The 26,370-nt window shown below is 38.1% G+C and overlaps 1 protein-coding gene across 16 annotated transcripts in view; it reads left to right on the forward strand.

The window, feature by feature from the left end:
• The window catches only part of NAALADL2 (N-acetylated alpha-linked acidic dipeptidase like 2), a 625,547-nt gene that overhangs the window by 177,284 nt on the left and 421,893 nt on the right, over window positions 1–26,370 (forward strand). For all 16 annotated transcript variants that reach the window (XM_087965359.1, XM_087965362.1, XM_087965366.1 and 13 more), the window contains one exon: window positions 728–1,337. In XM_087965359.1, coding sequence (XP_087821485.1) covers window positions 862–1,337 — 476 coding nt within the window. In that variant the 5' untranslated portion in view covers window positions 728–861. The remainder of the gene's footprint in view (window positions 1–727; window positions 1,338–26,370) is intronic.

The following is a 26,370-nucleotide window of genomic DNA, read 5'->3' on the forward strand; positions in this document are numbered from 1 at the left end:
GGAAAATAAGTTGATCCTCTCATCTAGTGGTGGGATTCAAAAAAATTTACTACCAGTTCTGTGGGCGTGGCTTGGTGGGCATGGCGTGGCTCGGTGAACGTGGCAGGGGAAGGATACTGTAAAATCTCCATTCCCACCTCACTCCAGGGGAAGAATACTACAAAATCTCCATTCCCTCCCCAACCCACTAACCTGCTTTCCAGCTCTGTTCTCCTGTGCAGGGCAACAAAAGAAGACCCAGCCAATCAGCTGGGACTAGGGAGGCAGAGAATAGATGGGGGAAAGGCTAATCAGAGGTGGTATTTGCTGGTTCTCTGAACTACTCAAAATTTCCGCTACCAGTTCTCCAGAACTGGTTAGAACCTGCTGAATACACCTCTACTCTCATCTTTATAGGTCAAATATTGGACACTGCTATCGTATCTCCCCTAATCCTAGATATACTCAATTCCTGTAATTTATTTATTTATATTTATTTTTATGTATGTATGTAATTTATTTATTTAATATATTTATTTTTAATATGTTTATTTGTTTTAACTAGTTTTATTGGATGCTACCTAAAGGCATGTTTGTAAAATTGGTGGCTGATGAATAAATGAATTGCTCTTTTAGTTAGGAAGTTTTTTTTTAATCCCAACTAAAATCTGCCTTCTTTTAGTGTATTTTAAAAAAAATATTATTATGTGTCCTGTTTTGACCTTGGTATGTCATTTTTTTTTTCCAGGCATTTGAACATGGCTACCCTATTTTTCTTCCTTGGTCTTTTCTTCTCAAGGCTGAATATATCTTGCTTCTTTAAGCTTTCATCCTAGTTTGCAGACTTTATAATTATACATATTTAATGCAACAGGTAAAAGGATGGCTTACCAAAAAGTCCATGGAGATCAGAATGCACAGTATTTAGATAGCGAAGACCTTCAAGCCACTTCCCTGGAGTTAGAATGGGACATGGAGAAAGAACTGGAGGAGCTGAGCTTTGACCATTTTACTTTGGATAGAGCAGTCCACCAACCAACTGAGAGTAGTCAAAATGCTGACTTGGAGTCTATTCAACCATCAGCATCTCCCAAAGGAAGATTTGAAAGACTCCAGGAAGATCTGGATTATATTTCTCACCGGACACAGCACCCACCAAAGAACAATTGCTGCAGCTTTTGCTGGATATTTAAGCTATTTTGCACTGCTATGAGTTTATTTATTTTGGGGTTTTTGATAGGCTACTATGGACATGCACAATGCCCACCTTTACCAACATCTTCAGAAGCCAGTAAACCTGCCATCATTCAGGATATTCTTAAAGGTATCGAAGCAAAAGATCTTGCACACATTTTCAGGTAAATGCTATATTTCTGCTTTTTAGTTGGATGATGCTGTCAAAAATATCTTGTTTTTATTTATTACTGTATTTATCTTTCACTTGTTCTATAGGGGATCAAGGAAAAATACCTCTATGGAGATATTTTTCATTTTATCCCTTCAGCAACACCTCTAGCAGGTAGATTGGAGTATGAATCTTCTGCCAAAAATAAGGGATTCAGAATGGGGAGAAGCAAGACTTAACAGCCACGTTGGGTCCAAAGTCTGATAATATGTCTCTTTCACTGAGGGATGTATCTTCTTTTTCTCATCACTTTTTAAATCGTAGCTTAAGGGTAATTTCAAAATTTATAACCAAATCCGTGGACAGAAATGATCACCAGTGTAAGATGACTTATGACTACCATATGTTTATCATGAATTGGATGATTCATAATGTTTCATCTTCTTCAGCAAGGTATTTTTCACATTGTGAAAATATACATCAATAGAAATGACCTGCTGAATATCTTTAGGTGTTGTCGAAGTTTGTGAATCTTTTTGAATTTTCAATATTTCTGCATAAAGATGACTTAAAGCATGATCTGCTCTCTTCACGAGTCCTAAAAGTAGATAAAGGGAGCCCAATTAAACAAATGAACCAAAAATATTTTATTTGCACATTTATTTATTGAAGAAACTAATCAAAGCTACATATTTCTGTATGATAAAAGTATGTAAATCTCTAGGATTATCACTTCATTTGAAGGGGAAATTAGAGTCAGGTGTTACAATCAATGGAATAATGAACAGGTGTGAGTATCGAAGATCCTGCCTTGTTTAAAGGTAAAGGTAAAAGTTCCCCTCGCACATACGTGCTATTCATTTCCAGCTGTAGGGGGTGGTGCTTATCTCCATTACAAAGCCAAAGAGCCAGCCCTGTCAGAAGATGTCTCTGTGGTCATGTGGCCAGCATGATTAAATGCTGAAGGCGTATGGAACGTTGTTACCTTCCCACCAAAGTGGTCCCTATTTTTCTACTTGCATTTTTACATGCTTTCAAAGTGCTAGGTTGGCAGAAGCTGAGACAAGTAATGGGAGCTCACTCAATTACATGGTGCTAGGGATTCTAACTGCCAAACTGTGACTGTTCTGATAGACAAGCTCAGCATCTTAGCCACTGAGCCACCGAACACAATTTTGGATATTCATGATCAAAGTTTGGTTTTCGCAACCCAAGTTTGTGAAACTGTGTTATGATTCAAATGAAGTAGATTACACAAGTATATCCAAAGCATTCCACCAGTTCACTGTCTGGCATAATTGTAAACAAATGGAGACAATTCAATACATTATTAGACTCCCATTCCCAGGACTGAGTGAATGTAACCATACCAGAGCAAGACATATAATAATCTAGGAGGTCTCAAAGAAAAGTAATATAAGGAAAAGCTTAAGGCTTCTCTTACATTGGCAAATGTCAGTATTCATGAGACCACCATTAGTAGGATACTGAACAACAATAGTCTGAAGGGCCAGTTGCCATTGTTTTCCAAAAAGAAGATTGTGTCTCATCTATGATTTCCAAAAGATCATGTAAATATACCAGAAGAATATTGGAACAATGTTCTGTGAACCAATGAGACCAAAATAGAACATTTTGCATTGGATCAGAAGTGTTATGCTTGGCAAAAAGCAAACACTGTATTCCAGCATAAGACCCTTATCCCACTTGCAAAACATTGAAAATTCAAAAGGATTCACAAACTTCTAAGCATCACTGTATACAGTATATAGGAAAATGAGTTCTATCAATTTATTTGGCATTGAATATCTCGACTTAATGGCTTATTTATTGGCTTTTTGCATTTTTGCATTTTTGCATTTTATTGTTTGATAATTGTTCTTCTTCCAGAAGTACATTTTGCAAAGATAATGTTGGTCTTTTATGGAGGAAATTAGGCTGTGTTTACAAAAATGCATTTAACCAGGTCCATTAAAGATCTGCTTGGAACATCCACACAATATTGTTTTGATTAGTGTTAACTTGGAAGATGTATCTTTTTCAAGTGCGCTGTGCAAACTTATCCTATTTGCTTAGCTATAGTGCTAAAATGTATTGTGCAATTTCAGGAATGGATTTATTTATTCAGTGATCAGGTTTGTGAATATAGCCACTCAACAATAGGTTGGGTAAGGAATGCATTGATTAAACAGTGCCAAGATTTATTGAACATTGCTGAGTGAATCTTCATAGCAATATCTCTAGATATAAAGTTTCATTTCACAGGTAGAAATAAATCCCTTAGGCCTATTCAGAAGAAACTCGGGGACTACAGATAAATAATCTTTATTGAATAAAGTAGGAAGCCATCATCAAAGATTTCAGCAACTACTGTGATTCAAAAACACACACTATTTTACAAAAACTGTCTTGCAGTTTGTTTTCCTGTCTACCTACCTACACAGTGGTTTATTCGCTGGTTTGTTTTTCTTTGTCCTTTGTTTTTATAATCTTCAGCTTTGCTGTCATCTTGCTTCTTCCTGGCTGTGTGAGAATAAATCCTCTCACTGTTTTTTTTAATATAAATGTTTCTGAGACTAAATTACAGATTGCTGAATTTGGCATAGGTCAACTTGTTTAAATTATTCAACTATGGAATAAAAAAAAAGTTGGTCATTGAAAAATAATACTTCGTAGCATTAAATGAAGCCTTTGCTTAGGATGCTTATCTTGCAACTTTTGTGAAGTTCAAGGTAAACTGAAGCCCTTCTTGTTTTGTACAAAGAAGAGTATTGCACAGATGTACAAAAGAGCAGGAATTTAGTCACATGGTTGTGATCACCATCTTGTGGGAAGTGTTAAAAAAGGACTTAGCTTAGAATCCTTGCATCACTGAAAGTTCACCCAAGAATCCCTGAAGTATTATCTGACCAATTTTTCAGGGAATGCAGTTAGTCTGGAGAGATTCTTGTAACATAAGTGACTAACAATGAAGCTGCTGCTTAAGACTATTCACAAGTGGTTCTGGTTGCGTACATCTGATACATCCTGACCTTTTTAGAAATCCCTTTGTGGATGTCCCATTTCTGTCACTTAGCCCTGTTGAATGTGTGAATTGTTATGCTGGGGGGAATGTGGTGGTTAAATTTAATGTTTGCCTTACATTTTTCACTATGTCAACCTACATTATATATATTCAGAAGTTTTTATGTCTGCTTTTGGTATAATATATGCACTGGCTCACTTTACACTGCGCATTTAATCAAGTCATTTAACAACTTTATTCACACCACTTGCTCCCCCTTGTTAATCTGGAAAGGGTTAGCCTGGCTTACTGTGATGTGGCTTATGTTGTGTTAATCCAGAAAGTGGTTTGGTTAGTTTATGATTCAGTGCATTTTGCAAATCTGGAAAATAGATTAAATCACTAAGCGGTTTGAGTATGTGATGTTAGGCCAACTAATCTGTGTACCAGAGGAGCTTTTGTTTCCATTAGCTATCGGGGAGAAAATATGCCATTTCTCCCTAGCAAAATAAGATCCTGAGCTAGTGAAATGAACAAGACAGAAATAGGAAATAAGAAAATAGGAAATAGGAAATCATTGATTCAAATTGAACAACCTAAGTTTCCAGAATTTTATCTTTTATCATCATAAATAAAAATATATAATAGTTCTTCCATTTGTATTGGACACAGGGCAAAAATGTGGTATATGTATATGCATGTATGCATGTGTATACATTTGTGTGTGTGCATGTGTACTTTTATCTCTTATCAATTCCCTACCTGACGTTCTTGTTGGATTCTGAAACTGCATACTTTACATGTGGTTTGATTTCAGTTTAGTGACTGGCTTGAGGCTAGCCACTTTTTTCAGGCTTATCCATCTCCAGATTTGTACTAGATTAGGGGGTGTCAAACTTGATTTCATTGAGGGCCACATGAGGGTTGTGTTTGACCTTGGGGGCTGGCGGGCATAGCCAGGGTGAGCATGGCCAGCTCAACATCACTCATGTCAGGAGTGCCTGTGGCAGTCCGAGCATTCTGCCAGCGAAAAAGGGCTCCCAAGCTCTGTTTTTGGCTGCAACGGCTTCCTGCAACCCTCTGCCAGAAAAAATGAATCTCGGGAGGCGTGCCCTCACTGAACCAGTTGTTACAGCGCCCCTGATTCTAGCTCACTACTAGATTAAGAAGTTAGCCTTGATTATAATATATGAAAAATGGTTTACAACTTCTGAGAAACAATGTGGATTTTCTTCAGTGAAGAGATTTGAGATTTGAAGATGGGATGTTTTACTTAACCAAAGAGAAAAGCCATCTTATTTATCATGTTGACAAAGGGAGGCCTATGTAGAATGGGTTTCTAGCACAAGATGTACAGTATGAGGGACCTGAATCGGGTTCCAGAGTAGAGGAAAGCATGATCTCTTATCTTTACTGCTGGAAACTAGGAAGGACATACTGTTTTGTTAAAAGCTCTTCAAGGGAGTGATTCATGAAAAGTTTCCTTGAAGCCCAGTGAACCTAAAAGTATCACATGTTAACTCAATCTGTAATATTATATAATGCCATTATATATTCTGAAATTCTGTCAAAAAGTTAAAACTTTTGAATTTTGTCTTGGACAGATCCTTTGGCTTGTAATGTTTTTCTATCACCATACGATATTAGACTGACTGTCACAATTATGTAGACAAACTTTAAGAACACATCATTTATTTATAAATCTTGCTCCTTCCTCACAAAACCTCTGTGTTTGTCCTTCAAATGCACACATGATACATTTCATTCACTCGAGAGCATCTGCAGAGTACAGTCAAGGAAAAAGTTGAAGTGGACGCAACAGTACTGCGCACAAAATCCATGTGTAGTTTTGACTGCACTGTTGTAACCATCATCTGAATGGTTTTTTTTTAAACCATACCTTACAGATACAACTGCAATCACTGAAAAAAATGGAATCTCCTTAGTTCAAATTACTTTGGTTTTGAAACTCAGGGACTGCTCTTGTAAATTGCAGTTATTTAAAATGTGCTTGTCAGTGTGAAAGTGTGGCAAATAAAATTTCTAATGAGAGTGAGATCCCACATAAAGTTCAATGTTTTTTTTTTTAAACAAGAAAACAGGGGAACCTAAATAAAGCCAATCGTGGCCAAACAGGAGGGACTAAAAATTCAGATGAATAAAGAGGGTTTTTTTATACATGTCCAAGGTTATTATTATTTTTTTTGGGTGGGGGGGATGATGGGACCAATTTTATTGATACCACAAATAAAATAGTGAGACAGAAAGAGAAATTTACCTAAAGCTCTTGGCTTCATCATTCATAACCATTAGGTAAATCGAGGGTTTATGTATATATTTACATTAAAAGTTTATTATGGGGAATTGTAAAAATAAAATAAAATATCACAGTGTGGATTAATGTTGTCGAGAATTCCACCAAGGTAGTTCACCAGGCATCTAGATTCTATTTTGATATTGCAGAATCCATATGTTGATATTTGTCATTTCACTCTCTCTCATTTTAACCACCTTTTCTTTACTGGCTAATAATGGCTTAAAAACCCAACCCTTCCAGTTTTTTTCTATAGCAGTCGCCCTGTGAGGATTGTGAGACTGAAATCACCCACTAACTTTCACTGGCTCTCCCATCTTCTAATGTATCTTAACCATGATTTTTCATATTTTTACAAAAGCTTTTAATTCCCCCCCTCCCAAGGATCTTTGTATAATCTTTCCAACATGCTGGTTGTTGTATATGGGAAGGGAAAAGTAGCAATGCAAACCCAGTCTGAAATTATAGTCTTAAACTGCTCTTTATGGAAGAAATACGACAAAGAAAAAAAGAAAATGTAACATGAGATGTCATTGTAACAATAATTACAATTCTACATATACTTGTCTAGTACAAATATTACTCAAGAACGTATATATGCCTAATACATTTATATAACTATCTTTTTAAACTACTGCATTCTGTACGAATGAATTCCATATTTCATTTCACTTGTCCATACAAAGCCTACGTCTATAGGCAATCTGCTGACGAGTAGCGGATGTAATCAAGTCTTCAATCCATTGAATAAATGAAACTATAATATATATATATATATATATATATATATATATATATATATATATATATATATATATATATGGATCTTGTTATTCGGTTCTTCCGAGATTCAGTATAATGGGTCCCGCCATCTTCAGGCTGTGCGCAGTGCCAGGCCAGGTGACCGAGCTGCCATCTCTATATACAAGTGGTGGGATGGTGTGGGGTGTGCGTGCGCACCTCTGTGTTGATGGGTTGATGTTGGATAATGGGCTGTGATGGCCTTTGTGTAGAGATATCCTGGATCTTGTGCTGTCATCTCCTGGGTTAGCCTCTGTGTTTTAACCTTGGGTAAGGTGGATGGGCGGTTCTTTGTTGTGTATCGTGCTAATCCTGGCGTTTGTGTTTTGATCTCTTTATTAGCCCCGTGTGAACACTGGGTAATGGTTGTGTGATGACCTGGAGATATTGCGTGGTATCCTTGTCTGCTGGATATCGGGTCATTTGCTGTGTTGGATGATGATGATGATATAGCATATGGCTTTGGTTTGGGTCGGGTCTGTGTTGTTAGTCGTGGTGTGCACATCTTCATGGTGGGGCATCCATGTATGGTTAGGGGGTAGTGATGCGCCAGCTCGGTCTGTGGTCGTGTCTCATCTGTGGATATATATATATATATATATAGCTCCGGTCCTGCACGGCTATATGCAGATATATATATCCATACAACGAACTCGAAAAATATATATATATATATATATATATATATATATATATATATATATATATATATATATATATATATATATATATATATATATATATATATATATGCTGCAATATCAGTCTTTTAGCCATAGTAAGTCCACAGAAAATCAATTTCAATTGTCCAATTGTCCAATTCCATGCACAAGATATATAATTCAAAGGAATATTATCCTCTAAACATTTTAGCATTTGTCATATTTAAGTAATCCACTACTTTTCCCCAAAACTTGTGAAGTATAACATTTTGTAGGATTTTTGTCTTTCACTTTTTTGTTAAAGAACTTTTCATAGTTTCTTTTTTTCCCTCTCTTTGACAATCACCATCACTATTATTTTTGTGTTTTGTACTTTTTTATTTATCTCGGAATGTTATTAATTAAAAAGCAATAGCAAATGAATTTAAAAAGTTGCTATATATAAAATTTCAATACTGACTGAGTTCAGGTACTGCCCTGGATAGATTTAATTTGTTATCAAGTATCTGCAAGACATACATATACTCACAAACATATACAGTACATAAAAATCAAAACCTGACATTCTCATACGTAAGACCAACTCAGCAAGTAAACACTTATATGGTGGATTTCATATGCTTTTGCATTGCACAATATTATAAGAAATTATTCATAAAGATAAGATCTCCTTCAGGTCAAACTGAAAATTTAATAGTGATTTAATAGACTCATCCATATAGCCCTTGTAATCTGTAGTCTCCCTCCAAGCACTAACCAAACTTGATCCTGCTTAAAAATCAAGCCACATCAAGGTTAATGGTATCACGGTTAGCCAAGGGTGGGATTCAACATTTTTAACAACCAGTTCTGTTTGCATGACTAAGGTGGTGGGTGTGGCTTGGTGGTCATGTGACTGGGTGGACATGACTTGGTGGTCATGTTATTGGCTGGGCCTGGCCAACTCAATATCACTCACATCGAGGCATGCATCTCCTTGCCTGGCCTCTCATGACTGTGGGGATGCTGCAACAGTTGTAATTGTGAAAAATGGTCATAAGTCACTTTTCTCAGTGCCATTGTAACTTTAAATGGTCACTCCACACAAGCCAAAGTACCAGCAAAGGAGGGGGAAAAAACTCCAGAGACATTCCTGAGACAGGAAGTCTAGTCCTGCCAAGAATGTAATAAGGGTTAATGGAGAGGCACTTTCTGTAAGCAACACCAGAATGTTTCCTTCCTGCCTTCCTTACAGGATTAGGCCAGTGATTTCTTCTAACAACTGGTTCTCCGAACTGCTTAGAATGTTAACAACCAATTCTAGTGAATAGGTGCAAACTGGTAGAATCCCACCCCTGTGGTTAGCTACATGTGATAAGAGCAATGGCATTCATTAAAATTATGGACCAACCTTTTTCAGACCAACTCTTTTTTGGAGTTCTCACAAATCAGGTGCAGCTGTGATGAAATGTTGCCTGTCTCCGATCAAGGAGTAGACAAAACAATCATTTGGGTATATGAATGAAAGAAATATAAGCTTTAAAAAAAAGTAATAAAGGAATGGAACAATTTTTGAGTGTTTTTTCATCAGAAGGTTAGGAATAATATACAGGTAGTCCTCAACTTATGGCCACAATTGAGCCCAACATTTCTGCTGTTAAGTGAGACATTGGTTAAGTGAATTTTGCCCCATTTTACAACCTTTCTTACCATGGTTAAATGAATCATTGCAGTCAGTCACAGGGTGAAGTGAATCTGGCTTCCCCATTGACTTTTCTTGTCAAAAGGTTGCAAAAGGTGATTCCTTGACCTTGGGACACAGCAACGGTCATAAGTATGAACCAGTTGCTAAGCATCTGAATTTTGATCACATGAGCATCTAGAAGTAGCCCAGAATACCTTGGAGTGGTGATGATGTTATAAGGATGTGACCCCTGCATATGGTTAGTGCATGTTCACTTCAAAGGCAAGCAGGAGATGATGGTGATCCTCATTTAAAATATGACTTTGTATTTCTCATAGCAGAGAAAGCATGGTGAGAATAAAGTTATCTCTATGTGCCTAACTATTTGATTAATCCAGACTAATTCACATATAGCAACTTTAGAGTGTGTTAATTGGGCTTAATCTTATAGACCAGTGGTGGCTAACCTGTGCTGAAAATTGCACACTTGTGTGCCAGCACCCAGAAGGCAATGTGCACAGAAGCCCTCCACCCCTGCGCATATGTGCGTGATCCCCCCTGCCATCCCTTAACCTGAACTGGGCATGTGTGTACCTCCCAGCTGATTTTCAGCTCATTTAAGGACTTTTTTGGCCTCCCAAAGGCTCAAAGGAAGCATCTGCAGCCTTTGGAGGCCGAAAAATGGGTCCGTTTTGTCACTTCTGATATTTCCGGAAATACAGAAAGTGACGGAATGGGCCTGTTTTTCGGCCTCCAAATGCTGCAGAGGCTTCCCTCGAGCCTCTGGGAGGCCAAAAAAGGCCTCAAATGGACCAAAAATCAGCTGGGACGTGCGTGCATGCCCAGTGAGGTAACTTTGACTTGGGCTTGCATGCCTGCACAAATGGCTATGCGTGCCACCTGTGGCACGCGTGCCATAGGTTCGCCATCACCATTATAGACCATGGGTTGTGGCTTAGAAAAAGTAACCGGGTTTGAGCTGTAATAAACTCTAGCCGATTGCTACATTGTAGCAAATGAATGTGGAAAACTCTAGCGGTTTTCCAAACATTTGCAGATTAGATTGCTAGCCATAAATCTGGACCTGCACTTCATACAGCACTTAACCACCATTTTAAAGCTGATTATTTTTTACCATGCTAAATTGAGTTAATGAAAAGATAGATTTGTATGATGTCAAAATGTAGCCACAAGCTAAGAAGGTATCTGCTTGAGGGGTATGAAACTCCTAGTTAGGGTTTTCTGCATGATCACAGAGAATCAGAAAGCATCTATTTCTCTTTGTGTTTCACATTATGGAAACCTTCTAATAAGCCCAGATTTTCTCTTTAATAATGTGAAAATAACTAGAAACAGCTCTGAAATTAAATCTCCAAAGGCAACTGCACCTGTGCATAGCCTCTACTTAGGCATTAGGATTCAGTATTCTATTAAACATCTGTAACTACTGCTGCTTGCTATTTTATGTAGACTGGGAACAGGCAGCCCTTCCTCTGTGTAAGCAATTTCTGCTGGTGTAAGGTACTACCATGTTTCTCCAACAATATGGCCTCCCCCAATAGGAAGTCCCAGCATGTTTTATAGGCATGAAATGAAATTAAGCCCCTCCCCCCAAATTAAGGCCTATATTAAAACATGCGAAGTGGAGGGGAATGGTGGGGGGGTTGCCGTTAGGAAGTACTTGTGTTGCACACCTAGATATGGTGCTGCCTGCGTTGACCTGCATTGACCTCCAAACCGTCACCGCCCACCCGCCCGCCCAAGGATGCACTGCCCAGTAAGGACTCACCAAAAACCACCAAGGAAAGTGAAAGCTTATTACAGAAATTCTAAATAGCAACCTTTTAATAAAAAATGCTTGGAAACCAGATTTATTTACAGTACCTTTAATGTTAATGGACTATAATGTTTTGAGATATAGTGGTGCTCCTTTGCCAGATGTTTGTGTGTCAGTATATCCCAAAGGTGCTTTTTTTTCAAGAGGCAACTGGACTTTTTTGTTTCTCTTTGAAGACATTTCACTTCTTATCCCAGAAGTTTCTTCAGAGGAAAAGTAAAACATCTTCAAAAAAACCCCAAGAAAGTCTAGTTGCCTCTTGGGGGAAAAAAAGCATATTTGAGGCAATTATGACCTGGATGACTTAGAATCTCCATAGACATGTGTCAGTATATCTACAACATTATCATTACCATCATTGATTTTATTAATTTATATCGTCCATTGCAAGATGGTGGCCCTTAACGAAGGTTATGGTCTACCATGGAGGTTATGGAGATTATAATCTACCATACTACTCCACTATGGCTTGGTAGATACAGTATATATTTGTGATGATGAACCTATAGCACGCGAGCTGTCGCCCCAGCTCAGTTCCACTGCGCATGTGCGCATGCCTCCCGCCAGCCAGCTAATTTTTGGGTATCTGCTGCGCATGCGTGGGGGCATGCATGAGATACATACACATGTGCAAGGGGGTGGGGGGAGCACAGGGGGGTCATATGTGCATTGCATCATGGGTGCAGGCACGCATGCACTTTTGCCACTCGACGAGCAAAAGGTTAACCATCATTGGTATATATGAACACATACATAAACACACATACTTGAGCTATGGAGTACTTTAGAACTAATCCCCCCCCCCCAAATAAAACCCACTTTGAAACATAGAAAGATGGAAACCTTAGTACTTGTCAACCCTGACACTACCATTTGTAGCACTTTAAAGCAGCTATGTCTTTTCCTGAGAACACATATTGATGATGGAGGGTAACTATACCATCTTGGAAAAGTCCTAAGCTTCATCCATAATTTGCTCACAAGGATGTGGCTCAGTTCCGAGTTTTTGGAATTTAAGTTAGGTATGGGAATTAAATCTGAAGTGATTATACACACACACACACATAAACACATATCTATAGCATATGTATAAATATATGCTGTGTGCCTATATCCCCACATCCTTGGCAGTTTGCCATACAAATACTAACAGAGTCTGTTCAGTTTCTTCTTTTTATTCTTTCAAGATATCCACAGCTCTGCCACATTTTCTGTGTCTCTCTGTGTGAGTTTCTCACCCATTTTCATTTGCAGCTTTTGTTTTTCTATATGTTTCTTCTCAGGCACTAAGCCAGAACATGATATGAAGCCATCTGGAATTAAAGGATAATTTTGGGGAGAATGGATGGCCTCCGTTATTCTGTTATCCTTTCACTTTGTTATGGTGTGATTCTATTTTTCAATTCTGAGTCTTTGTTGTGCTTGGGTTTTCATTCCTTTGTTTTTCTACTTCAGTCCAATTGTTAAACTGCCCAGATTCATTTTTTTTTAGTAGGGCAGCCATATGAAATTAACAAGCAAACAAACAAAGCTTTTCCTATTATATGTAATGATTAATGTAATCTTATTAGTTTTGTTTAAGTGAGAAAAAAGGAAATGCAAACAAATCCTCTAACCCCCACTCCTTTAACATTAAACTACCCACCATTAACCTCACCCCATTCCTAAGAGGTCTGTAAGGGGCATGCATAAGTTCACAATCGTGCCTATCGTCCCTGTCCTATTGTCCCCATTTATTTGTACCTATTTCCTGTATTCTTACCATGTTTATACTTATATCTATTATCTTGTAAGCAATTGACAAATTAAATAAATAAATAAAATAAAGCCCTCAGAGTCCCTGGGTTTTGCAAATTCATCCCTATTGTGTGAGATTTTTTTTTAACGCTGTAGAAATATATACATTTTGTATATAAAATATATATTGCATATAAAGTACGTATGCGTGCACACACATGAATGTGCACACAGAAATAAGCCCTACTCTTCAGTGTGATTTAATGCTGAGTAAATAAGTACATGTTTCCTTGAAGAGAAAGATCCTGATCCAGATTAAAAATGTACTTTTGTAGATCAATTTATCTAGACACTCATTTGCTTCAGAGGCATAACATAATGAAGCCTTACCTTTTAAAACAGTGTTTTTCAACACCAAACGCTTTAAAGTGTATGGACTTCCACTTTTATAATTCTCCAATCAGCCCAGGCTAAATAGTCTTGCAAAAGAAAATTGCAGACTTCTTTGACTACACTGTAATCACATCCATGTGCCAAGTGGTTTTTGTTTTATGTCTGACATTTTGCTTGTCCAGATTGTGTTACTCTATTAATAGATGAATAATAAATGCCTATGTTCCTCTTTCTTCATATATCTGGATCTGCAACTTCTATAACCCTTAGCACTTGGTTTCCTGCCTCAGATGAATATGAGTCAGATTACAAAAGATTTCTGGGAGGTGCACCATTCCGCAACTGGAGCTAATATATGCAGATAAATAAAAATAACAGTTGTGTCTAGAGGAATGACTTTGGTTATTAGCAGAAAGTCATGCAGCAGCCATTTATCCGTTTATTCACCTTTCTGAAACTTGGTGACTGATTTGTTACCCACACTGTATTCATACCAGCAGCGATGAGAATGAAGACTTTTAAGAAGTGAGTTTCTTCATTTTTTTTCTGCCTCCTTTTCTTTCTCTGCCTTTGAGAATTGATTGGGGATAATGAAATTGACACCATCTGAATTGTAATTAGTTTCTGTGAACAGTAAATAGCCTTACAAAAAAAGAGGCCATTCTTTGAAAACTGATGAGTTTGCTGGGGTACATCAGGATCAGGCTGAAATTTTCATAATTGAAACTGATTTTATTCAAGGTCAAATACTTCATTTTCTTTTTACAACAGAATCCATAGCTTAGAAAGGGTGAAAATGAAACTGGCTGATTTATTCTTTTGTAGTAGAGATCTCTACTGAAAAACAAATTGGATCTTTTTCCAGACCAGGATCCAAAAAGATCTTGACTTGAACAATGGGCCCTATCCAACAACATGGAATTTAATGTGGAGAAAAGCAAGATTTTATACTTAGGCAGGAAAAAAACCCAAAGGTACCAGTATATATTAAGCAAAACTTGGCTCAAAAACTGACAGAGTAACTGACAGAGGCACCTTGGAGTCCTAGTGGATGGTCACTTAAATATGAGCCAGCAGCATGCAGCAGCAGCCAAAAAAACTAATACAATCCTAGTTGTATAAACAGAGGCATAAAATCAAAATCATGTGAAGTATTAGTACTACTTTATAAACCCTTAGTAAGGCTGCACGTGGAATACTGCTTTCAGTCACCACATTACAAAAAAAAAAGATATTGAGACTTTGGAAAAAGTGCAAAGAAGAGCAACTAAGATGATTAAAGGACTGGAGATTAAAACATGTGAAGAACGGTTGCAAGATTTGGGTTTGGCTAGTCTAGAGAAAAGAAGGATTTGAGGGGTTGACACAAAAAAGAGGGGATCAACTTATTTACCAAAGCATCTGAAAACAGGACAAGTAGCAATGGATCAAGTAGCAACCCAAACAAGGAGAAAAGCAACCTGGAATTAAGGAGAAACTTCCTAATAGTGAGAACAATTAACCAATGGAACAGCTTGCCATCAGAAATTGTAGGTGCTTCATCACTGGAGGTTTTTAAGAAGAGACTGGACTAGAAGGTCCAAGATCCCTTCTGGCTCTATTCGGATTGATTGATCTATTGTCTCCTTATGATGAGGCTTCTTTCTTCAGAAGAACACAGATCCTTTTACATTTTAGCTGATGCAATAGAATTACACAATCTTCCCTCCGGAGATGTTATAGAGCTGGCGTGGGATCTTGGAGACAAATGATTCTATGCAACTATGAATAGCAAGATATTATATCTTCTGAATTGTAGAGATAAACTGTATTGATGAAAAAAAATGTTGAGAAAATGAGCAGGCATCCCCTTTAGAATGCAGAACAGGTGGGACTGGCTTGACTTTGGTCCGTCTTAATATAAAAATGCAAGAATTGGATGTCTAGTTTAATGAAACAAAGGACTAAGGGTGACATGAAAGTAATGTTCCAATATCTAAGGGGCTGCCTCAAAGAAGAGGAGGTCAACCTATTCTCCAAAGCACCTGAAGGCAGGACAAGAAGTAACGAGTGGAAACTAATCAAGGAGAGAACCAACCTAGAACTAAGGAGAAATTTCTTGACCATGAGAAGAATTAATTACTGGAATGGCTTGTCTTCAGAAGTTGTGGGTGAAAGTTTTAAGAAGACATTAGACAACCATGTGTCTGAAATAATATAGGGCAGGGGTATCAAACTCATGGCCCGTGGGCAGGATACATCACAAGCTGGCCACATCCACCCCCATTTAGCAAAGGGGAAAAAAGTCCCGATACATCACGTGACCACGATATGATGATGTGAGTTTGACACCCCTGATACAGGGTTTCCTGCCTGAGCAGGGGTTTGGACTAGAAGACTTCTAAGATCTCTTCCAATTCTGTTATTCCGGTATGTTATATTAAAACCCAACTATTGGCAGAAGCTACCCAACTTTGGGTGAACTTGAAACATCTAAGCAAGATTATTTAATACTTGGATGAATAATTGCCTAGCAAATGTCAGGACTTTAACCTGAACTTCAAACCTACAAAATGCACTGGACATAGACACAATGATGCCAGATTGCCAAAGATGCATTGGGATATCAATGCATGAGCTCTGCCCCTTATGGACTTTACATGTGATGTTGTAATACAAGTACAAAAAGGACAGCATTTGTATTGCACTCGTAGACTTTTCATCAATTTCCTTCTTTGTCCTATGGAGAAAGTCCAGGCATTAAATTATGGTCTTTCTGCAAGCACTAGGTTTGTTTTCTCTGTTGCTTCATTTTGACTACTTCCTGCCTTAGGGAGAGAAAAAAAAGCTTTGGAAGTGACACATATTACTTGCAGCTTTCACTTGTTAGTTCTCAGGGTCACAGATTATTGATGAGTTCCAACCTATGCATATTGATGAAATCACAGCACCAAAAGGAGTTTTACTAAAATCAGGCAGTCACATCAGGACTCTGTTTTGTCCCGAGACTTTAATCAAGTTACAGGTATGTGCTGGAAATCAATTGTTAGAAAAATAAAATAAAAATAAAATAAAATAAAACATGGACAGATAACGGTGACAAATATATATAAACAACATCATGACTCCAACATGGAAAACTAAAACCAGTGCTCTTTTAGAAAGTAGGTCAAGGAATGTGTGTGTGTGTGTGTTGTTTTTCCTTCAGACCTGCAAATTTGAAGGAGGGATAATTTTATATGCATCCTTAAATTATATTATTTATTTTAATTTATTCACCTGCTACATAAAGTTAATTTTTTTCTCTCACACCCTCACAAACACTTTCTTGTAAGCATTCAATTAGCAAGAGGAATGCTTGTTAGGAATCTATTCAGCACCTCCTTTGTTTTCGGCAGATTGCTAAGAATAAAAATGTCAAGCAGTTATTTAAAATTTTCATTCAACTTATTAACAAATTCTTTAGTACTGAATAAACAACAATTTCCCCACAGTCTCAAACATGACCAGCAATTTGTGGATTAGAGAAAGGAGTAGGAGAAGGAGGAGAAGCACCTATTTTTATAGCTGTGTAATGACTATCCTCACACATCTAAAAGGTAAACAGTAGCTTTAATGTGAAAAGATTTAAGGACAATGATTGGCATATGTTCCTGGCCCTGATTCACCTCCTACCCTGTGTCAGCAGTCAATGGGACAAACTGTCACCAGTCTCTATACTTTGGTGAGTGTGGACATGAGCCTGGAATGGAGATCTTTAGTTAGTTTTCAAGCTGCATAAGGTAAATGGATGGTTCCTTCTGTGTTTGTTATTTTAAATTTTGACTGAATATTGATTTTGATTCATCCAAGTAATCACCAGAGCCATGAATTAATAGTCAAAGATATTGAGTACATTAACTGTTCTGTCCTCACTACACATTAGTCTGTGTGCAGCTTGATATATCCGCTGTGTGCAGCGAAACCCACATATCCTCCAATAAAACAGGCCATATGTGTAGATCTGAATGCTTTATTAAAAGAACAGGATATGGTGAAACTGGGGAAAACAGGGATATATACAATGAGAACCAAGATAGACAGTATTAAGTTACTGCTGAACATAACAATTAATAAATACAAGCAATTTAAATCTCACCAGCAATGCTCTGGATGTAGGATGTGGGTTTGTCCTTGGATGACCATGTGCCACATATTAAGATGGATTCTTCTTTGTGCTTCTGCCTTCTCCAAATGCTAAAAGAAATAGAGTCTCGCTTCCCAGTGTGTACTTGGTTGGAGAGTGCGAACTGATGGGTAAATGGGTTGGGTTAGCTTCAAACAACATACTTGGTATTTGTCTCTTCAGCCACTAGATGGGGCTAGAGAGCAACAACAATATATAAAAATTATATGCTGGGGCATGACAACAAGACATGGGTTAGGAGTTTCGATTTTAAAGTGGAATAGGGAAGGGATAATTTAGATGGCCTCAACAGTGGACTGGAAATGGCACAGAAACTGCATTATGAGGCATGGCCTGCAGGATCATTAGAGGTTCTCTTTGTCTCAGTGGGACCATGTAATATAATTACCTTTCAGCAATGTCTCATTCAATAGCAAAAATTCTACCTGTTCTGTCCCTGTGTAGATTTCCCCAGCATTCCCACAGTTCTACTGGCAGTAGACTTTGAAAGAAGACTTGGGAAATGAAGCATTTACTTCTTCCTACATGATTTCAATTCTATATGACTTCAGTTCACTAGAGAAAGCAATTATGTTTGGAAGTGTTAGCTGTTAAAGGAAACCAGGCTGCCAGAGAACATGGTGGTTGGACACCATTAAAGCTGACACCAGCCAGACCATAGAACAACTCTTTATCATCACATGACTTCACAATAGACCAGACTTGGAAATTATGTAAATCAATTCTACTTTTATTATAAAGATACAGTAACACAATAATTAGAAGTTTAAATGTATTTTCCCCCTTCTTCCTTGTATCTTTGTGAGAATGGGGGAAAGTCTTGTCTCAGACATTTTCTCAGGCTACAATTCTGTTCCAGACTCAGATTTCTTTTATCTGATGATTATCTTTTATCTGGTTATTATCTATTATATTATCTGAGTAGGGTTGGTGGGGCAGTGGTCAGAATGCAGTATCGCAGGCTAATTCTGCTGACTGCCACAGGTTCAAAACTCATTGGCTCAAGGTTGACTCAGCCTTCCATCTTTTCCAGGTCAGTAAAATGAGAATCCACATTGTTGGAGGAAATATGCTGACTCAGTAGTACCACTCAGAGAGGGCTGTAAAGCACTATGAAGTGGTATATACAATAAGTCTAAGTGCTATTGCTATTGTTATCTTGGGTAGCAACTCTTCCACCTGTCTTTAAAAGTCACTTCTTCTTCCAGCTACACTCCCCTATTTGTTGCAATCATGTTAATTTTCTTCTCAACAGATTTTATGGATGAGACATTATTCCCCAAGTGAATAATGTTGAGACTAGGAGGACTTTAAATCTTCTGTGTTCAATATCTCCAACATATTATTTTCTCCAATCCCAACAATGCACCTCCAATGCTGAAGAAGGCAGAATTACAGTGGCTGTTAAGGAGATCCAGTTTTAGAATTTTTCTGATTCCTACTTGGAGTAACTGATCAATCCCATCACCCTTGATGATGCTTCTAGGACCCTAGGCTAACATATCAATGCAATTTAAAGCCTGCTTTTGATTTTACACACACACACACACACACAATTTTAAATCTGAAGTCATGACATCAGCACTACACAAAAAATTATACAAAAAAACGCAAGACATGTTTAGAAACATTATTCAGAAGATACACATACCCATTTAAAAGCTAAGATTTTTTTTGTCCATCTTCTGTTCTGAATTTTGTTTCGGCAAAGTGAGACTTGAAAACAAAGATGAAGAATAGGATTAAACTTGTGAATTCTAACTTCCTAACTGTTCATGCTTATTGATGATGATAGGAGTTGGAATTCAGATATTTCTGGAGGACCACATTTCCTGAACTCTGATGTCTCGTAATTCCTTTGGTTGAGTGTCACGCTGAGGAGGACCAGGAAGTAATTAATTTCCAGGAAGGAGGATGTATCTTGGAGATCTTTTCTGAAGAACTTCCCTTTTTCTTGATTCTGCAAACACAAAGCTAGGTTCTGAAATATGAATGTGACCTTCAAATCACAAAGTTATTGTTGTGGGAAAGGTAAAGCAAATGAGACCTTGAGTTATACAAAATAAAAATTCAGTATGATAATGATATAATCTTGGGAATAGCAATATTTATCGTTGTAGGCTGTTCTACCCTACAGACTACAGGCCATAATTAGATCTAATCAGGGCCAGCTGTCTTATGATGGATGCTGGCAACTTCTGCTACAAAGATTTTGGCCAGGAGAACTCTGTTTGGAAAATAATCGTGATTTGATTTTGAAGGTAACTCTGTTGTGACTATTGAAAGTTAAACTCTGCCAGTACTTTAAAGATACCATGGTGCCTCTAAACCCCTGAATGAGTTGACCTCTGAGCTATATTTTTGTAATGTTTTTGTCTAAAGAATCAAGTGCAGTCAAAATTATGAATAGTCAAACTTTTCCTTCCCTTCCCTTCCCTTCCCCTTCTTCTCTCTCCCCTCCCCTCCCTCCCTCCCTTCCTTCTTTCCTTCCTTCCTCCCTCCTTTCCTTTATAGGAAAGGAGTAAGAGATGGTACTGGAGTGGATATGCTCTAATGTTGGCAAGAAGATTACATGGATATATATTCAGGAGGGACCATAGTTTAGGGTTGACCTACAGGAGTTTTTACTTTTTTTAACCAAGTAATTTTATGTCTGTTAATTTTGATGTTGTTTTTTTGCTATTGCACCAGATATCAATGTATTTTTGCATGACCTCATTAGCTGCTTTTGCTTTCCTTCTACAGAAGAAAAAAAGAGTTATAAATAAATGTCAGGCTTGAGTTTCATGGACCATTGCTGAGGAATTTGTTTTTTTTCTGGGAATTTGTTGTAAGCATCCATTACTAACCCCTGGAAGTCATTGGAATAAAACTGTTGATTTAGTTGACCTCTGTGAACAATAGAAGCAAAGAGGAGATGCAGCTGCCATGATGTCCTTGCGGTCTTCTTGGCAACACTTATAGATGAGGTCCAGTAGAAAAGGATAACTGAATGACCAATATTGCTCTACAAGGAACTCTCAAAATCTGAAGCCAACATTGTGGAGACTTAGATATTGGCATCCATAGCTGTTACTGTCTTGATACCAATGATAGGTTAACGTCAGGAGCAGCTCTAATGGGATCTCCTAACACATATTGCTTGTAGCTCCAGTCATTTTCTTTCAGGTCATTTCTCCCAAATTGACTGTTAATTTCCCTGACATTGTCTGGCAGCATCACTGCAGAGATGTCCATTTCAGTTTTCCAAATGCAATTATCTTCCAACTCTTTGGATACACCCTAGTGTTTCTGCTGGTTTTCTTTCTTTTCTTTTTTTGCCTCCCCTGCTGATTCTGTCTACAAGATTTGCATAGCAAAGCAGGCCCGGATATTGGATCATAGCACACCACCTGCATCTTCTGACATATTCAAAGAATATGGGAGAAAGGCCAGTTTTTTTTTCCTCAGGACGTGTGCCCACTGTGTACGTGTTTGACAATAACATCTGGCAACACAGATGCTAAATTGGAGAGAGCCGTAATTATTTCATGAGTAGGAGGCAAGTTGTCACCCACAATTATTACCATTCTCCAATCACAGGTATTAAAAACAGAAAGCATCATTTTGTTCTGAGCTGAGAGCATATGTTTTTGGGGGGAGCCTGACAGGGCTTGCTTTTGTTCTTTGCAATTTAAACTTGAGCATCTAGTTTTTCATCTGAAGCTGTGCAAGCTAAAAAACGATTCCCCTAAGAAGACAGGGAAAAGAGATAAAATGCAGACAGTGGCTGGGTTTGTTTGCTTGGAACACTGACACAATACTTTGGGGAGAGAGGCAGCTGCCAAGCTTTGTAGGTGAGTCCATTATAAATGAAAAGAGGCCTATGCTAACTAGTCGCCATTATCTTGGAGCCACTTATAAACAACAGCTACTGGGCTGTGTCCTACTTAAAGCAATCTGGCTTTTCTTTGCTTCTCTAGCCACTGTTAACCTTCTCTCTCCTTTCCTTTAATTTACATTTTCTTTTGACATCTTTTTCATTCGTTCTCTATTCCTCTCCACAGCCCCTATTGGCTATTAGTAAAATAAGGTGTGATTGAATGGGCTATATTTTGTTGTTGTTGTTAGTTGTGAAGTCATATCTAACCCATCACAACCCCATGGACAATGTTCCTCCAGGCCCTCATGTGCTCTACCATCTTTTGGAGTCCATTTAAGCTCACACCAATTGCTTCAGTGACTCTATCCAGCCACCTCATTCTCTGTCGCCCCCTTCTTCTATTGCCCTCAACTGTTCCCAGCATTAGGCTCTTCCCCAGTGAGTCCTTCCTTCTCATTAGGTGGCCAAAGTATTTGACTTTCATCTTCAGGATCTGGCCTTCTAAAGAGCAATCAGGGTTGATCTCCTCTAGGACCTACCAGTTTGATTGCCTTGCAGTCCGAGGGACTCACAGGAATCTTCTCCAGCACCATAGTTCAAAGGCCTCAGCTTTCCTTATGGTCCAACTTTCACAGCCATACATTGCAACTGGGAAAACCATAGCTATATTTACAGGGCTATATTTACAGAGGTATTAATAACCAAAGGGTCAGCCCTGAAGCCATTTTCTATGCTGGAGCCATTTTGAGAGCATCTTCAAGGCTGCCACAGCCAGGCCGGTTGGAGCTGTGAGAACTAAAGGAGGGAGATAGAGATAGCTGGGGATGTGTAGCCAAAACATAATTCTTTTTGAGGGAGCCAAGGACATTCTACCAGATGTTGGAGAGGCGTGGAACAAAGTCAGCCAAGATGGTGTCTGTGACCTGGTTGGACATGGATATGTGACCTGAGGGGAAGAACTTTGGAGTTTGATTTGGGTGGGGAAAGCCTCAAATCCTCAGAGGTTTTCCCCAGATGTGCTAATATGACATGCCTAATAAATCTAAACTTTAAGGAAGATGCCTGCCTTGGAGTTTTTATTCCATTGGGTGTGTTAACTGGAACCCTAACACAAAGACTTAGACTCAGTGGTGGGATTCAGCCAGTTCTCACCACTTTAGGAGAATCGGTTGTTAACTTTCTGAGCAGTTTGGCGAACTGGTTGTTGGAAGAACTCATTAGGGCAAAGAACCAATTGTTAAATTATTTGAATCCCAGCACTGCTTAGACTGCCTTACACCAATTAAATCAGAGTATTAATATGTGTTTGTGTTTGTGTGTGTGTTGTGAAATTGCACAGATTGCAAAAAAGCATTGCTATAACACTATCCTTTGGGGCATTTTCAAATGATCCATTTAAAAAAAAAAAGGTTTTATCATTCTAGGCAATTAGGCTGGAATGAGACATAAATCATACAGTGATAACCTACTGTGGGTGTGGATGAAGACTGGATCCAACAAATTAAGAACCTCTTCAGTACAAAATGTGCCTTAACATAATTAATTGGGATTACTGTAATGCTATCTATATTTATGCTACATCAAGGTATAAGCATACCATAACTTGACTACAATATTCTATTATGACCATTAGATGGCAACAAAGGTCCCTTAGTTGTCTATATTTCTTTGAGAACATCTAATGCAGGGGTGTCCAACCTTGGCAACTTTAAGACTTGTGGACTTCAACTCCCAGAATTCCTCAGCCAGCAAAGCTGGCTGAGGAATTCTGGGAGTTGAAGTCCACAAGTCTTAAAGTTGCCAAGGTTGGACACCCCTGATCTAATGGTTCACTTGATTTTTGCAGACCATATCTGGTATGCCTTGAAGCTCATTTGGAACCAACCCTTACTCCAAACTAAGGTAACCACCTTTGTAACTACTACATAAGGTGGAAGCGTATAGCACCAATTGTAGATGCTACAGTTACCAGTGTACTTCTGAATGCAAATTTATATCTTGTTTGTGATCTTTAAAGTTACATATGTCCCAGAATCAAATGTGACAGTCTGTAGAAGTTTTCTTGAAGTGCTCACTTTGTGCGAAACCAAATTGCAATTGGACAGACGATGCTACTTCAATTGGATATAATTCCTCACATCTTTTATTTTAGGCAAATGAATGGGAAAAATAATGGAAATAAAAGAAATGTGCATGGAAACGCAGATGCATTTGCTACAGGTTTTTTTTTTTTTTTTTTTTGGGTGGTGGGGGGGAGAAGAGAAAAAAGCATGCAAAAATTGAATTGGATAGAACTCATTTACTTTTGGAAATGTGAGACTCAATCTGACAGATTTGGTCATTTATACAATTAATATTCTAGCACATTCTAAATTCATAAGACGTGGCAAAAATCTGTTGTTGGGAATAGTGTGTGACATTGCCTTTCATGCCTCGGGTGATTAATGTTTCTTATTATTTTCATCAAATTTTCTTATTCTTAGACTAAGATGTTCATATAATGATGGTTCATAAGCGTGAAAGAGAGAAAGGACAAGTGCTAATAAAATAATTGTCATTGTCGATAACATGTTGCCTTTCCTGTCTTTTGGTGGCTACTAATTCTTGAGTCAATATTCAAGACAGGAAGATGGAAACCTAGAAACCACGGTTTATCGCAAGGCCACCAACACTCCACACAAGTTTCAACAGTAACCATCCACTGTCACACAAAAAGAGCTGCGTCACAACACTCATATATGGCAGGGTGAGAACCCACTGTAATACTCAACAGGATAAACAAGTGGAGAGCAAGTACCTACGTGAATATTTCATACTGGATAGCTGCAAGCATTTATTATAAGATGCCTGTGCAATGCACAGAGGAGAGAATGGAAGAAAGAAGGTACAAGACCACCCAGCCATACGTCAAAAGCATTTTGAAAGCAGTAGAATGCAGCTTCGAAGATTTGCAAGTGTGCATCACACTCTGCCCAGAGGTTACTATATGAGGACAAATCATGCATTGCAAATATTGCTAGAAGTGGGAGATACTTCTCATGTAACCTACTGGATCCCCTGCATTGACCGCCCCTGTAGGTCAGACAGGGAGGAAGCAAACCATCAGATTTCATGAACACAAGAGAACTGCTAGGTAAGGAAACCCAACTCATTGGTAGCCTCACATTGCAATGAACGAGGACATACATTCAATTTTGAAGCTACTAAGATTGTTGCCCAAGCAGGTAAAAAAATAGTCAGGGAAGTGATTGATGTGTAGTTGATTTTATACAGTACTATCCCAATGTTAAACTTACAGAGCATACTATGTTGTTTCTCCTCCTCCCCTCCCTCTCCCCCTCCCCCTCCTCCTCTATACTTCTTTCTATATATTAAAGCAATCAGAAACCTTTAAAGCATACTAATAATATGTCATATTTTTCCCCAAACATCCACATTCGTGCATGATTGTCAGAAAGCTGGGGGGGGGGGGGAAGCATTTTTCCTATGTTTTCATGATGTCCAGAAGTAATACCTCTATTTTTGTGAATGAAGTACTTAGACTTTATCTGTTTTATTAGGATCAAGAATTGATCTTAGGTACGCATACTCTGAATGGCCTTGCTCAAGGTAACCCTATATACATGAGTGTACTGAGTATATGATAAAAACATCAATATTGTGACCACAACAGTATGAATCAGAGAAAGAGAGAGGGAGGGAGGGAGGGAGGGAGAGTCAGACAGACAGACAGACAGACGAAGATGAGCTTCAATCACTCATTCATGGTTGCCATATTCACTTTTTTTTCATCATACTTTATGGCATCTTATGTATATTTAGTTGTAGCTACTGGCTGCCTAAAAGTTGGTTTTCTCAGCTGTAGTTTTCAAAATGCTTTTGTTAGTGAGCTGATTCTGCCATCTCTTTTTATTAACTTTTTAGTTGTCCCCCCAGGCCTTTTAATATACAAATAGTTTAATATTTAAAATGTATATACTGCAATTAAGCATTTAACCTAATCGGAAATTCAAGATGTTATTGTCCATATGCTGCATTTTAATCATTGTTGCAGTTTATGAGTTTGTGTGCGTGCTTTATAAAACTGCCCTGGGAAAAGGCTTTTGGTGAACAGCATATCAGTTTTCCAAGCAATAATAATATAGTTTAATCTAATGAAACTGTGTGATTTAGATCCTCATCTAATGAGGGTGGTGATTTGGGACAGATACAATAAATAGTGGCTGTGTTTTTTTGGAACCATAATCTATTTTGGGTAACAGGTATAGGAGCCACAATGCAAAGGGGATGAAATTACTAAAAGGATAACACTTAAACTTTATTTGTTTAATAAATTTACAAGATGCCCAAAATGAGACTGGGTGAGTTGCACTTAAAATTAGAAAACAACAAAGAAGAACCTAAGCACCTGGACATGCTGAATAATAATCAGTCTCCCAAAGTTCCACAAACCTCTTACCTTCATGACTAGGAGAACAGCTAGGTTGTTAAGAAATATCCAGGTCCAGGTCCAATCCAGGAGGAAGGCACTGGAGACAAAATGGAGGCTGGAGGCTGATAAGAAAGAGGGCCCATTTATTGATGAACAGAACCACCAGAGTTTGTGGC

Source organism: Notechis scutatus, chromosome 4 (genome assembly GCF_049901735.1).
Source record: "Notechis scutatus isolate UNSWTSFEM ecotype Mainland chromosome 4, rNotScu1.2, whole genome shotgun sequence".
Classification (NCBI taxonomy): Eukaryota; Metazoa; Chordata; class Lepidosauria; order Squamata; family Elapidae; genus Notechis; species Notechis scutatus.